Source organism: Sminthopsis crassicaudata, chromosome 3, assembly GCF_048593235.1.
Source record: "Sminthopsis crassicaudata isolate SCR6 chromosome 3, ASM4859323v1, whole genome shotgun sequence".
Classification (NCBI taxonomy): domain Eukaryota; kingdom Metazoa; phylum Chordata; class Mammalia; order Dasyuromorphia; family Dasyuridae; genus Sminthopsis; species Sminthopsis crassicaudata.
This window is the reverse complement of record NC_133619.1, coordinates 313571059-313586496: the sequence shown is the minus strand read 5'-3', so window position 1 is coordinate 313586496 and position 15438 is coordinate 313571059. Positions and strand designations below refer to the sequence as shown.

Here is a 15438-nt window from a genome sequence, read left to right as displayed (position 1 = left end):
TGGGCAACCTTGTTTCACTCCTGATCTTACTGGGAAAGGTTCCAGTTTATCTCCATTACATATTATGCTTACTGATGGTCTTAAATATATGCTCCTGACTATTTTAAGGAATAGTCCATTTATTCCTATATTCTCAAGCATTTTTAGTAGGAATGGATATTGTATTTTATCAAATGCTTTTTCTGCATCTATTGAGATGATTATATGGTTTTTATTAATTTGATTATTAATATGGTCAATTACACTAATGGTTTTCCTAATATTAAACCAGCCCTGCATTCCTGGTATAAATCCTACTTGATCATAGTGTATTATCCTGGGGCTGATTTTCTGAAGTCTTTTTGCTAGTATCTTATTTAAGATTTTAGCATCAATATTCATTAAGGAGATTGGTCAATAGTTTTCTTTCTCAGTTTTCAACCTATCTGGCTTAGGTATTAGCACCATGTCTGTGTCATAAAAGGAGTTTGGTAGGACTCCTTCATCCCCTATTTTTTCAAATAGTTTATATAACATTGGGCTAATTGTTCTTTAAATGTTTGGTAGAATTCACATGTAAATCGATCTGGTCCTGGGGATTTTAATTTATTTATTTATTAATTCAATAGTTTTTTTTTTTACTTTTAATATTATTGATTTTTCCTTTTAATTTTAGAATTTCAAGTTTAGTTTTTGGTTGTGGGGTTTTAATTTGGTCTTTTTCTAGCTTTTTAAGTTGCAGGCCCAATACATTGATTTTCTCTTTCTCTATTTTATTCAAGTAATCCTCTAATGATATAAAATTTCCCCTTATTACTGCTTTAGCTGCATCCCACAAATTTTGGTATGATGTCTCATCGTTGTCATTATCTTGGGTGAAATTATTAATTGTTTCTATAATTTGCTGTTTCACCCAGTCATTCTTTAAGATGAGATTATTCAGTTTCCAATTACTTTTTGGTCTATTTACCCCTAACTTCTTGTTGAATGTAGTTTTTATTGCATTGTGATCTGAGAAGAAGGCATTTACTATTTCTGCCTTCCTGCATTTAATTTTGAGATCTTTATGTCCCAAGGTATGGTCAATTTTTGTATAGATTCCATGAACTGCTGAGAAGAAAGTATACTCCTTTCTATCACCATTCAGTTTTCTCCAAAGATCTATCATACCTAGTTTTTCTAATGTTCTATTTACTTCTTTAATTTCTTTCTTATTCTGTTTTGTGGTTTGATTTATCTAATTCGAGAGTGCAAGGTTGAGATCTCCCGCTATTATAGTTTTGTTGTCTATTTCTTCTTGCAACTCTCTTAACTTTTCCTTTAGGAAGTTAGATGCTATACCACCTGGAGTATATATGTTTAGTATTGATATGGCTTCATTGTTTATGCTGCCTTTTAGCAGGATATAGTTTCCTTACTTATCTCTTTTAATTAGATCAACTTCTGCTTTTGCTTGATCTGAGATAAGGATGGCAACCCCTGATTTTTTGGCTTCCCCTGAAGCATAATAGATTCTGCTCCAACCTTTTACCTTTACTGTGTATGTATTTCCCACTTTAAGTGTGTTTCCTGTAAACAACATATTGTAGAGTTCTGACTTTTGATCCAGTCTGCTATCTGCCTCCATTTAATGGGAGAGTTCATCCTATTCATATTTCAGTTAAAATTACTAATTCTGTATTTCCTGCCATCATATTATCCCCTGATTATACTTTTTTCCCTTGTCCCCCCTGAACCCTTTCCCCAATATTTAATTTATAGACCCCACTTGTGATGCACAGCCCTCCCTTTTTAATATCCCTCCCCCTCTTTTTAAGTCCCTTCCCCTTTCTTGTATCCTTCCCTTATTCCCCTTTTCCTTTTCCCCTTTTCTCTCCCCCCTTATAATGAGGTGATAGAGAATTCTCTGAAAAACAAATATGTCAATTATTTACTCTTTGAGCCTACTCTGATGAGAGTAAGATTCACACAATGTTTCCCCCCCTCTCTAAATTCCCTCAGATGTGGTAGATTTTCTATGCCTCTTTCTGGGATATAGTTTCCCTCTTTTTATCTCTCCTTTCCCTTTTTCTGCTATTATCCCCTTCCCTTTACTACTTCCCTTTTTTTATATTATATCAGTAAAATCAAATTATTCATGTGGACTTTCTGTATATCCACAATAGATATACAGTTCTCAAGAGTTCTTTTTACCTTTTTCTGCTTCTCTTGAGTCTTGTGGATGTAGATCAAAATTTTTGTTTAAGTCTGTTTTTTTTTTTCTTAGAAACAAATGGAATTCCTCTGTTTCATTAAATGACCATCTTCTTCCATGGAAGAAAATGCTAAACTTAGCTGGGTAGTTTATTCTTGGTTGCAATCCTTGTTCTTTTGCCTTTTGGAATATCAGGTTCCAGGCCCTTCGATCTTTTAATGTGGAGGCAGCCAGATCTTGAGTGACCCTTATTGTGGCACCTTGATATTTGAATTGTTTTTTCCTCGTTGCTTGCAATATTTTTTCCTTAGTTTGGTAGTTCTGAGCCACAATATTCCATGGAGTTCTTTTTTAGGGTCTTTTTCAGAAAGTGTTCAATCAATTCTTTCAACGCCTATTTTCCCTTCTGTTTCCATTATCTCTGGACAGTTCTCTTTGATGATTTCCTGTAAAATAGAATCTAGGCTCTTTTTTTCATCATAATTTTCAGGAAGTCCAATGATCCTCAGATTATCTCTCCTAGATCTATTTTCCAGGTCTATAGATTTTCCCAGTAAATATTTGACGTTATTCTCCAACTTTTCATTTTTTTTTTTTTGTTTTGTTTGACTGATTCTTGGTTTCTCAATATATCATTCATTTCTATTTGTTTAGTCCTGATTTTTAATGAGTTATTTTCTTCATTCACATTTTTCAGTTTTTTTTGTATATGTCCAATTGAGTTTTTAAGTGAATTACTTTGCTCTGTTGAATTTTTTTTTCATTTCACTAATTTTTTTTTTTTTTTTTTTTTTTTTTTTTTTTTTAGAGAATTATTTTCTTTTTCCAAATCACGAATCCTACTTTCTTGGGAATTTTTTATCTTTTCCAATTCAGAAATCCTACTTTCCTGTGATTTTTTAACCTTTTCTAATTCACAAATTTTGTTTCCCTGCACTGCCTGTGAATTCTTTATTTTTTCCAACTCAAATTTCAGGACACTATTATTCTCTATCATAGCTTCTCTTTCCTTTCCCCATTTTTCTTCAAACTCTCTTAACCTTTTAATAGTCTCTTCGAGGAGAGAGTTATGTGATGGGGGGGCAGGTGTCATTCCCCTTTAGAGTGTTATCTGGAGACTCTCTATTGTTAGCCTCTTCGAGGTTGGATACTCGCTCTTTCTCTGTATAGAAGGTGTCAACATTCTCTTCAGTTTCTTACTCATTGTTAACACTCTGTGGGGGGTCTGCCCTTGGGTAAGAAATTTATTTATCAGCTTCCTCCCAGTCTGGATGGCTGCAGCAATACTGTGACTGGGCTTAGAGCTCTGGGAGAGAGTTCCCCTCCCCCTCCCCGGAAATGCCTCAGAGGTAAGTTTAGCATGGCTGCACAGCAAGTAGTGCCCAGTGAGGAACCCCACTGTGTGGCCTAGTGACTGCCCTGAGGTTTAAGGCTGAACAGTGAAAGCATCACAAACCCCAGCCAAAGCCTCCCATGGGGCTGTGGATATCAGCAGCTGACGAGAAAAACCCTTGCGCTCAAACCAGAAGTCTCTGTCTGGAAACCACGGTCCCTGTTGCAGGAGTTCCACTGCTGCTGGAGTTTCACTACTGCTAGAATTCCTCTGCCTCAGGCTGAGCCCCCCACTATGTGGATTAGAGGCTGCCCCAGGCTGTGTCCCGGCTGTTCAGGTTCTTAACTGCCCCAAGGTGAAGCCGGACAGCCGTGCCGATATCTGTTAGGTCACTTCCGGATTGGGGTGGTTCTAGTATCTGGCTTTATATTTTAAAGTGGCTTGATTTCCCTTCTGATCTGCTGTTTTATAAGCAGAGAAGAGCTAACAGCCTGTGCCAGATTCCTCTATCTCAGTGGCTTCTCTGATCCCAGAGCCCTTCCCAGCGCGATCGGCGCAGTATGCCAGCACCCAGCCGTCTGTGCTGGCCTCTCTTCTTCCTCCCCTGAGAACTGACCTTTTCTGTTGAAACTCCAGATTCTCTTCAGCTGGCAAGTCGTGCTTCCAGTCCTCGTGGTTTCTATCACTCCAGCCTTATTTTTGAGGCTGATTTAACTAGTTGGTAATGAGGGAAGAAGTCGTGTGTATCTTCTCCACCATCTTGGCTCCGCCCAAGAATGTGAGTTCTAATCCCAACTCTAATTATTACTTGTATAACCATGAGTAAATCATTTAACATCCCTAAGCCTTAGTTTCCCTATCTATAAAATGATGAGATTTGAATAGATTATATTTAAAATCTCCCTATCTCTAATCCCAAAGACCAACTCTCAGTCCACCAACACATCACTTACACATCTCCATCTGGTCCAATCAATTAATTAATCAATAAATATTATTAAACTTCTGCCATGTGTTGAACATTGTGCTGGTATTGGGAATAGAAATACAAAAAATAAAACAATCACCCTGGCAAGGTGTGTATAGTCTAATGGAAAGAGAAAAGGAATAAACATATAGAGAGAGCCTACTACTAAGAATTTTTTACACATATTTCATCTGATTCTCACAACGACCCTGAAAAATAGGTGCTGTTATTATTCCCATTTTACAGTTGAAGAAACCGAGGCAAATAGAGGTTAAATGATTGATCAGATTCACACAGCTAGTAGATGTTTAAGGCTGGATATGAACCCAAGTCTTTCTGAGACTCCGAGTCTGATGCTCATTCCACTGCTTCACCTAGATGCCTCTATGAGGAAGGTGAGTAAATATATTTTTATATTTATCTGTTAAAATATGGAGAGCACAAGAATAAAAATAAAAACACATATACATACATAAAGAAGTTTAGGAGGAAAGGCTACTAACAGTTGGAGAAATCAAGAAGGCCTTCATGCCAAAGATGGTACCTAAACTACTTCTTTGAGGAAAAAAGAGATCTTAAGAGGTAGAGATAATGAAGAGTGTATTCCAAGGATAGGGATGGCCAGTACAAAGGTACGGAGTTGGAAAATATTATTTGTCCTTTCTTTTTTAAGAGGACCAGTGATATCACAAGTAATGCCTTGATTTGTGTGTGAATTGGATTTAAGTGAGGCAGAATGCACAAAGTTGCCAGCCTCTCTCTCTTTCCATCAATGTAGCAATGACCCTTATTTTCCTGAATGACCTTAGCATCTTGGATACCTGAGCAAGCTCTAAGCACTCCACAGAGCCTGTTTCAAACACCTTGGTGGCTGTTGGAATAAATTGTTCTCATCCTCTGATTTTGCTGGGAGAAGTTTTGACATGCTTGGACACCCCCCTCAATTCACCAACATGTTTGAAACCTTTACCCTCAACCTGGTTTAGCCTGTCTGATAACTGACTGATGGCTTATCAAACTATGCTGCTGTGTATGCTACAGCTTCTTGGAGCCACAGGTGGGAGTTGGGTGAGAAGTGGATGCCAAAGCTGGACGAGCGCTCTGAAAAGGGCTCGACAGCTCTCACACCTGAGTTATTAGTCCTCCTGAACACCTCATACATATATAAAGTGTATTGAGTGAAACACAGATAGTAAATTCCAGATCTTGACTGAATCCAAGAATACCATGAAAGACAGGGTCAAATGCTTTACTGAAATACTAAGTAAACTGTTTTTATGTGTTTATGACATTCCACCAGATTAGTAACCATATTAAAAGGGGAAATAAGATTAATTAAACAAAACTTATTTTTGATCAAGCCAAACAAGAACTTAGAGATCCTTTGTTAATATTTACAAACTATCCCAATAACATTCTATCTGACTAGGACCAGAGAGATTATAAATACCTGAGGCAAAATTCAAATTTGAGTTCAAAACTTTTATCTACCCCACCATCTTTCCCCAGGTTGAAGTTAAGCTCAGTGGATAATAGTCTGAAGATTCTACTCTCTTTCTCCAGTTCCCCATTTTGTTTGACAAATTAGGAAAAATGTGTCCTTCTTGAGTCTGGTTATACCTTAGAGCCTTCTTTCTGTTGTTTATTTCCTATTTATCCTATATATAAAACATATTTGTACATAATTGTTTGCATGCTGTTTCCCTCATTTGATTATGAGCTGTCTGGAGACTATCTTTTTTTCCTTTTTTTTATGTCACCAACAATTAGCATTCAGTGACTGGTTTATAGAATATATTGAATGCTTTATGAATGTGTTTTAACATCCATTCAAAAATTTTCTTGCTGCTCTCTGCCAACATTATTTTCCCTTTCCTTGCCCTCATCCAATCATTTTGTGGCAATGAGAAATAGAATTTAAGTCTTGTACCATGACACCATTCCTACTCTGCAGAAGAGATAGAAGTAAAAGAGAGAAGAAATTTGTTCTGTCTTGGGTAGTAGCCCTGTAGCAACCTGTGCTGGAGTAGTACTCTGCTAGGGGGATAAAGGTAGTATGCCAGTGTGTGTGGGAGGCTTGAACAAGCCTGAGGGAATGGGGCCTATCATCCAGCTGGGGCCAGCTCTGTTCCCACCAGAAGTCATTTGAGGAAGACACCAAGAAGTGAAAAATAAATTTGTCAGCGTAGCAGAAGTCTGAGTTAGCTTTGAGGTCCAGCCTTTGGGGATCTACTCCCAGAAGGAAAGGTCTCAGAAAGTGAACACTGAAAATAAGGAGAGAAACAAATCTGAAATTACCAAAGATCTGAGGAGGAGAATAAGCAAAACAGGAAAACTTTACTAAAAGAAGGAAAGATTGTCTCCGGGTAATCTAAATGATTACAATTTTTTTCTAAATAAATATTTCAAGACAAAGAAAAATGAACCAACATCTGATGAAATAGAGATCCTTTTGCTTTCCAATAATGCATGGAACTATATATCATGATATCTGTGAATGACTCAAAAAATAAATAAGAATCATAAAGGCAGAATATATGAACAGTCCAACAGAAATAATTGATCAAAAAGGAACATAAATCCACAATCTTGAGTCTCCAAAAAAACCAAACAAATTATTAGAAATTCATAGTCACAGATGTAAAAGACAATATAAAAGATAAACAATAGCTGATAAGTAACATCTGTATAAGGACAAGGTGGTACAGGCAACAGAGTGCTGGGTTTGGAGTTAAGATGAGTCTATTTATGAGTTCAAATTCGGCCTCAGAATTGACTAGCTCTGTGACCCTGGGCAAGTCACTTAACTCTGTTTGCCTCAGTTTCCTCAAATGTAAAATGAGCTGGAGAAGAAAACTATAAACGCTTCCAATATCTTTTCCAAGAAAACCCCAAATGGAGTCACAAAAAGTTGGACACAAGAAAAGAACTGAACAATGTAATTCAGTTTCTAATCTTAATCCTAATTCCATTTCTACCTTTCCTTCCTGTAAGGTAAGTGCTATTATTATACCAATTTTAGAGTTAAGGAAACTGAGGATCAGAATTTAAGTGACTTGCTCAGGGTCACACAGCTGGTCACTACTGTCTGAGGCTGGGTTTGAAATGAAGTCTTTCTGACTCCAGGCCACTCCTACCAAGTACCAAACACAAAAATCTAAATAAGCAAAGTATGTTGAACTTAAAGAGAGATGCATAGAAACAATTTAAAGATTCTAGATCTCCCAAAATACTCTAATTCAATAAATATTACAAGAACACTGCACAGAACTGCTAAACGCAGAAAACAAAAGTTGAAAGAATCCATCTATTGCCTCAAGGAGGATAAAAGAACCTATACTGCAAACTCCAAGACACATAGGTTACAAGAGGTTACATTTAACAATTCCAATGATAAATAGCAAGCCCCTTCAAGCAATCAGGAAAAAATATCTTCAAGTATAAAAGAAAAGAAATTTAAAAAAAAAAGCAAACACAAGACACAAGGGAGAGAGGAGGAGTAGGGAGGGAAAGAGAAAGACAGAGAGAGAAATAGACACTGGAGAGACAAAGACAAAGACAGAAGTCCTAGGCCAGGCACAGACTAGAGAATAAGGAGGCTCTCCTGTTGATATACCTATTGAACCTAGGAAAAGGAGAATTTATTAAACAAGAGACAGAAAGCATGATGAGATATGAAGTGAATAATTTTAACCACGTTAAATTAAAAAGGCATTGTACAAAAAAATTTGAAGGAAAGCAAAAAAATGAGAAATAAGTTTATAGACAAAGATATAGATAGATAAAAGTCAGCTCAAACATATAGAGAACTTTGTCAAATCTATAAAAATGTTAGTCATTCTCCAAATAATAAATAGTCAAAAGATATGCTGGAATCTATAGTACCTCCCTTATATGGTGGTGACAGGGAGATTGAGGAAGAATGAAAAAATTTTGGATTGCAGACCTGAATTATTTGAGCTGCATTAAAGGCATCATTAATCTATCACAAAATGGAGGTTCTTAGTCAAATAAAACATTTTTAGAATGGCATTAATCTCCCTCTACAGAGGTGCTCCATGAGTGTGATAGTTTGTACATATTTTCAGAATTTTTCAATATATTAATAAATTTTGTTGTTTTTTTTTTTACTTCTTTCTTTTCCTTTCAAATGAGTTATTTGTTCTATAAAATCGTGAATTTTAGATACTGTAGCCTAAGCTCTGAACAAGACATTTCATGTTTGACCTACCTCTGTCCTAGAAAGTTCTGCTACAAAAAATACAGCAAGTCCCAATTATTCAATATATACAAGGATTAACCTCAACTTTTCTAACATAAACACACTTTCTTTATACTCTCCTTATCTTAGGACCTATTCAAAGAATAGATGAGACTCTTTATTTGGAAGCAGAAAAATTATAGTTGTCCCCCAATTGTTTATTTGCTGTAATTTCCTAATGAAGACTCCCCCTTTAGTCTGCTCAGAAACTTCAAGTGTAATAATTGCCTTGCCCCAAGATAAGGAACTCTTTATTTTTTTTTAATTCTTAGTTATTTATTATTATATTAGCAACATTTTATTATATCTTTTAATTTTCAAAACATATGCATGTATAATTTTTCAACATTGGTTTTTGAAAAAACCTTGTGTTCCAAATTTTTCCCTCCCTTCCCTCCACCCCCTCCTCTAGATGGCAAGTAATCCAATATATGTTAAACATGTTTAAAAATGTAATTAAATACAATGTATGTGTACATATTTATATAATTATTATACTGCACAAGAAAAATCAGATCAAAAAGGAAAAAAATGAGAAAGAAAACAAAATGCAAGCAAACTATAACAAAAAGAGTGAAAATGCTGTGAATGTGATCCATATTTAGTTCCTACAGTGTTCTCTCTGGGTGTAGAGACTTTGAGACTTTGATGTATATATTAGGAAATGAAGTAAATAGTTAAAGAAGGAACTTTTAGAAGGGTTAAGTAAAAAAAAAAAAGAAGAGGGAAAGGGAGCAAGATAAAGTTATAGGAATAGAGTGAAAAGAAAGTCTGAGAAGGAAAATAGTAAAAATAAGATGGAGGGAAATTCACAAATGGTAATTAAAACTTTGAATGTGAATTAGAAAAAAAAATAACAAAATTCACTTGGAAAAACACAAAGTTAGGAATATCAAAGGAAATATTGAAAAAAAAGTTTAAAGGAAGATTTAGCATTACCAGATCTTAAATTGTTTTATAAGGCAATATTGATTAAGAAATATAAAGGTAAATTCATGGAATAAAGTAGACATAAAAATTATAGGAGCAAGTAAACATAATGATGTTGTATTTGAGAAGTGTAAGGACTTAAGATTTGGGGATGAGAATTCATTACTTGGTTAAAAAATGTTGGAAAAACTGGAAAGAAGTGTGGTAAAAACTGGGCATAAACCAATATCGTATATCATTTATTACAATAAAGTAAAGGTGGATACATGACCTAGAAATAAAGATTTTACAAAAAAATTAGAACACAAAACATGTTACTTATCAGATTTATGAATATGGGAACAATTTATGAATAAAGATTAGCTAGAGGACAAAGTTAGGTATAAAATGGATCAATTCAATTACCTTAAATTTAAAAAGTTTTATACAAATGAAACCTATATAGCCAAGATAAGAAGAAAAATAGAAAATAGAGGAGTGGGAGAGATTTAAAGGTCTCATATCTAAAGAACTTTGTCAAATAAATAAGAATAAAAGCCATTCCCCAAATGACAAATGGTCAAAGGATTTGAACAGGCAGTTTTCCGATGAAGAAATAGAAATAATATATAATTATGTGAAAAAAATGCTTTAAATTATTATTGAATATAGATATGCAAACCTGGGTACATATAAAATGATATCTTAAAGTTTTAATTTGCATATTTCTATTCAGCACTGTCTTACCCATTCGATTTAGTACAAAATAAAACTAGTCACAAGCTAAATTATTATTGAATGGAGATATACAAATTAAAACTTTGAGATATCATTTTATATCAACAAACTTGGCTAAAATGAGAGAAAAGATGTGGAAAAATTGGGACACTAATTCCTTGTTATTGAATTTGTGAACTAATCCAACCATTTTGGAGAACAATATGGATTTGTGCCTAAAAATCTATGTATGCTCTTTGATCTAGCAATTCTACTACTTGGTCTATTTCCAAAGATAATTAGGGAAAAAGGAAAATAACTTATATGTTCTAAAATATTTATACCGGCTCTCTTTGTGGTGACAAAAAACTGGAAATTGCAGGGATACCCATCAATTTGGGAATACTAAGCAAGTTGTGATACATGATTGTGATGGAATACCACTGTGCAATAAGAAATGATGAGCTCAATGAACTTAGAAAATTAGGGAAAGACTTGTCTGAAAGGAGGATGAGAGAAATGAGCAGAATCAAGAGATTATTCTATGGTAACAGCAATATTGTTGTAAGAACAACTTTGAGTAAATAAGTTGTTTTATTATAAATATCCATATTAATCATAAAATACATATGAAGAAAGATGCTATCTGTATCCAGAGAAAGAACTGAAAAATAAATGTATGTTTAGAATAATTTTACATATATATGTGTTTGTGTCTGTGTGTGTATCTATACACATATTTGTTTATGTGTACTGGTAGCCATCTCTAGGGCAGGGGTTGGAGTAAAGGAAGAAAAATAAAAAAAACTTACATGATAATTTTGTTGTATATATGAAAGGAATAGCAAGTTATGCATAGCAGATCTGTAGTTTTATGTGCAATCAACTTTTTTAAGGAAATGAAACTCCTGAACCGCTTGGTCACAAGATATCCCAAAATATGGCAAATTTTTCCAAGACCTAAACCCTGAGCCTAATGAACAAAGATTCTTTGAATCAAAAGTGTGAAGATCTGTGGAGCCATTTATCATACTTGTGTTAAGAAGGAAAAAATTATGAAGACAAAAAGTAGGAGCTTTGTTCCCATTCCCATCCCATACAGTGAGGGTGGCTGCTGCCTATCCTAGAACCAGACACTCCCCATGTGATTTCCTGAGTTCTTGCCCCTTAATGGTTTGCCAAAATTAATTGAGTGATCCTTTGAAATAAGAAGTGAAGAAAGGGAGGGGACCATTATTGATCCAACCTTGAAGAAACATTCTGGACACTCCTTCAATATTTACTCTGGTTGTGTCCCTAATATGGCTTATTACAGCTGCCATAGGCTTCTTTTGAAATAACATTTGAGTAAACAGGAGTAAAAGGAGGTTTTATTTCCTCAGCCCTGAAACAATATATCCCATTGTGTACTTACTTTAGCTAGGATGAACCTAACAGAAAAGTCCCCAGATATATATTAACCCCCTACCCTGAAGACTCTGCCCAACTTTTCTTGGGTGAGTGAGATGATTCTACAATCTTTCTCCATTTGTCTTCTCAGAGGATTGACATTCTGGGATTAAGATCATCTGTTCCCCAGCTTACCAGTCTTCTCAGGAAATAAGAAAACAATTTCTTTACTTTTAACCAGCTTTTTTCTCCCTTTAGGATACAACTTTGTACCAAGATGAAACCTGCCCTCTTTTTTCTGCTCCTTCTCATGCACCTTCTAGTACAACTATCTCCTGGCCATGCTGAATGCTGCTTAAAAGAAATAGATTTCATTGTGGAGAAGAAAGTACAAGATGCTCTTTCCAAATTAGGTAATAGAACTCAAGGGAATTGGAGTACAAAACCTTAACTCTTTATTGTAAACCCCAATCCCATCTCCAAATCTCAAACCCAAATATTTCTCTTTCAGTATAAGACAATCTTACTGTTGGTCCCTAGAAACAATCCAAAACCTTGAGTGCCCCTGGGGTTGAGATTCAGTGTCCAACTGGGGGACCAGGAGGGATGCAGGAGAATGAATGAGATTTGTAGAGTTGGGTTAAGCAAGAAACATTCCATCTTCTCGTTTCCTGCCTTTCAGAGATCGGAAGTAAAAGACCCCTTTCCTGTACAAGTGTGAAAAATCAAGGCACCCTGGCCACTTGTCCTGCAGGTAAGTGATCAAAGATACTCCCTAATCTCACTTCCAAGATATCACCTCCTCCCTGCCTACCCCATTCCTTTCTCTAGTCCAGTTATTCTACTCCATTGGACTCCTAGATTTATTACCCCACTTCTCCAAAATATCTTTGCTTTCTGACTCCATTTTCTCTTGGAGTCTGATGTTGTATTGTATTGCATTTGCTCTCTCATTATTTTTCATTTCTTCTTCTCTTATCTCCTTAAGACTCTTTTTCTCTCAAATCCTCTCTCCTAGCTTCTTCACTTCCTCTGGCCCATTTTTTCTACCCCCTCCTATTTCTTCACCCACGTTTTCCGTTTGAACACTGATAGAGGAGAAGAGTAGGAGGGATCTATCAAAGGAGATGAGGGAGTTGTCCCTTTCCTTGGAATCTTGGAGCTTATAATGTTTCTGCTTTCTTGTAGGGTTTGTAGTTACTGGCTGTGCTTGTGGCTATGGCTGTGGCTCCTGGGATGTTCGAGGAGACAACACATGTCATTGTCAGTGTAAGGGCATGGACTGGACCAGTGCTCGGTGCTGCACAAATTCCTAATGAGGGGAAGATGGGAACATTGACCTTGAATAAAATCATGATCTCCAATTGAGCTCTGACATTAATTCCACTCCTGACCACATAGCCCCACACTCTCCTTAGCTCAAAGCATTTCTCCTTCCCTAGTTTAGAGTTATATTTTCTATTTTGATCTACTTCACTTGTGTCATCTCTTCTCCCTTTCAGAGCATCACTATTTACTACCCTACGTGATCCTGCCCAGGGTAGGATTTATGAATGTAATAAAGAATCTGAGATTGGAACACGGGAATCCATGTGGTCTTATTATGCTAGAGGGAAGCATGTGATGGGGGGAGTACTGCAAACTGAATAGAAGACAATCCAAATTTTCCTCTGGTTACTTCTAGGGCTATCATCTCAGCAACGCAGTAGTGGTTTCTTATAGCCTTCCTTTCTCTCTTTTGACTATTTTTATAGGACTAATCCTGCATTCCCATACTATAACCAAGGTGATCCAGGACATTTTTGGTAGAAGTTCATTTTGCTATAATATAAAGATTTTGATTATACAAATAAAAAATAAAAAGGAACTAGCTCTTGAAAACCCACTCCTAATTGGAACCTTCCCTTTCTCTGCTCCCCTTTTAAGTAAAAAGGATCTTCAAATTGCACTGGAGGGAATTGTGAAGAATAATCTATCCTTTGAGAAAGCATGGCAGTTGGCCAACTTGTGACCAGATAGCTATATAGTAGGGACAATAGTTAGCCCAGGAAGTTATACCACCCCAGTGAACTTGGAGTAAGGTTATTTTAGAATAGGTTTCAAAATTGTTTTATTTTACTTCCTCTCTATTGGTTTCTAATAAAAATCATCTTGTGAAAACTTTGCTTTTGTCTCTGAACTAAGGGGAAAGTTAAGGAACAAGTGGTTAGACTTTTGGGGGAAGACTGGGAGGATGTCTAGGGATACAGTCATTGGGATTGCCAGAAGCCAGTTATGGAAGAGAAACAGAGGACAAGAATTAAAAAAAGTCATCACCTCAACAGCTCTGGGCTATGGCATACATTAGAAAATGAGAGAAGGAGAAATCCTAAGTGGGATTAAGGATGTCTATAAAAGCTCGAAATTGTTTTGCCCTTGGTAATTTCTTTACACAAAATAAAGACATTTATGAAAAGCTATGAAGTACTATTAGACAGGTAAAATAGAGATACTCAGCTAAATTAACAGTTCGATTGGCCCAGGTGAACATTTAAGTGTGACTTTCAATTCCGGCCCATTTTACTCTCAGGCCTCTCAGATTCATTTCTTGAGGGAAGGGAGGTGTCCAGCTACAAACCCAAGGTCCTTCTTGGAAGCCACCCAAACCCTAAGCAAACTATTGTGCCATTTAGGCCATTATTATGGCCAACTCTTCGTGAACCTATGCAGTGTTTTCTTGGCATAGTTTTGCCATTTTCTTTTCCAGCTCATTTTACAGATGAGAAACTGAGACAAACAGGTTTAAGTGAGTTGGCCAGGATCACATAGCTAGCAAATATCTGATAAGTCTTTCTGACTTTAGGCCCAGTACTGTCTCCACTCCACCACCTAATGGCCCCAAGCAAGTTATTCATTTCTTTAAACTCCATAACTGCATTTCTTTGAACTCCTTTCACAGCCCCCTCCAAAGGACTTCTTTTTTAAAATCCTGTCTCAAAACATGCTTCTTTGGTAGAAGTTAACACTTAAGAAACCAATTAGTTGTCCTGTAATCTGTAAGTCACTTGAAATCAATATAACAACATTCCAAATCTCACACTTGGATAATACATCCATAATATTAAATTTTGTCTAGCTCAGAAATGAATATATAATTATTATATAAAGGAGAGATAATATTTAATACAAGACAAAGATGGTGTTAGACTCTTAGGCAAAGTAGAGGGGCATGGACTAAAATAGCACTTTAAATTTAACATGAATTAATAGCACAATTTACCAACCATCAAAGCTAAAACAAATGTATAAGAATAAAATGAGATTCTCCTTGGTCAAAACATGAGTTTTGGGTTCATTTACAGGCACTACATTTTAGGAGAGACATATACAAGCTGAATCATGTCTAAAGTGGAATGACCAGGATGGTGAGAAGATTGACTACCACACAGAAATTTCTCATAAAAGAATTTTCAGAAAGAAGGAGCCAACCCAAGATACAACACCTTTCCTGCATAGAAATCATCAAGAGAGACTCTGAGACTACAGATAACCCCTAGAGTAAGGTAACCAAACTAGACTCTCCATAAGATTTTGGGAATGAAGAAATCTAATTCTTATGAGGGCTTAATTAGCCCATATAATTAACCAGTTCAGGAAACAGGGAAGTTAAGTCAGCAGATCATAAGAGAACTAGGGATATTTGATATGTT

General features: G+C 35.9%; 1 protein-coding gene across 1 annotated transcript; it reads left to right on the top strand.

Moving 5' to 3' along the window:
• The first annotated feature begins 11788 nt into the window (after window positions 1-11788).
• On the top strand, window positions 11789-13909 carry RETNLB (resistin like beta). The gene is made up of 4 exons (XM_074301131.1): window positions 11789-11856; window positions 12008-12162; window positions 12432-12503; window positions 12938-13909. Exons 2-4 carry the CDS (start codon window positions 12027-12029, stop codon window positions 13063-13065), a joined length of 336 nt encoding a protein of 111 aa, XP_074157232.1. The 5' UTR covers window positions 11789-11856; window positions 12008-12026; the 3' UTR covers window positions 13066-13909.
• The last annotated feature ends 1529 nt before the right edge of the window (window positions 13910-15438 follow it).

Coding starts and splice junctions, on each gene's coding strand:
- RETNLB (XM_074301131.1), top strand. CDS start 12,027: ATGAAACCTGCCCTCTTTTTTCTGCTCCTTCTCATGCACCTTCTAGTA. Junction 12,163..12,431: donor AGATGCTCTTTCCAAATTAG/GTAATAGAACTC, acceptor CCTGCCTTTCAG/AGATCGGAAGTAAAAGACCC. Junction 12,504..12,937: donor CCTGGCCACTTGTCCTGCAG/GTAAGTGATCAA, acceptor GCTTTCTTGTAG/GGTTTGTAGTTACTGGCTGT.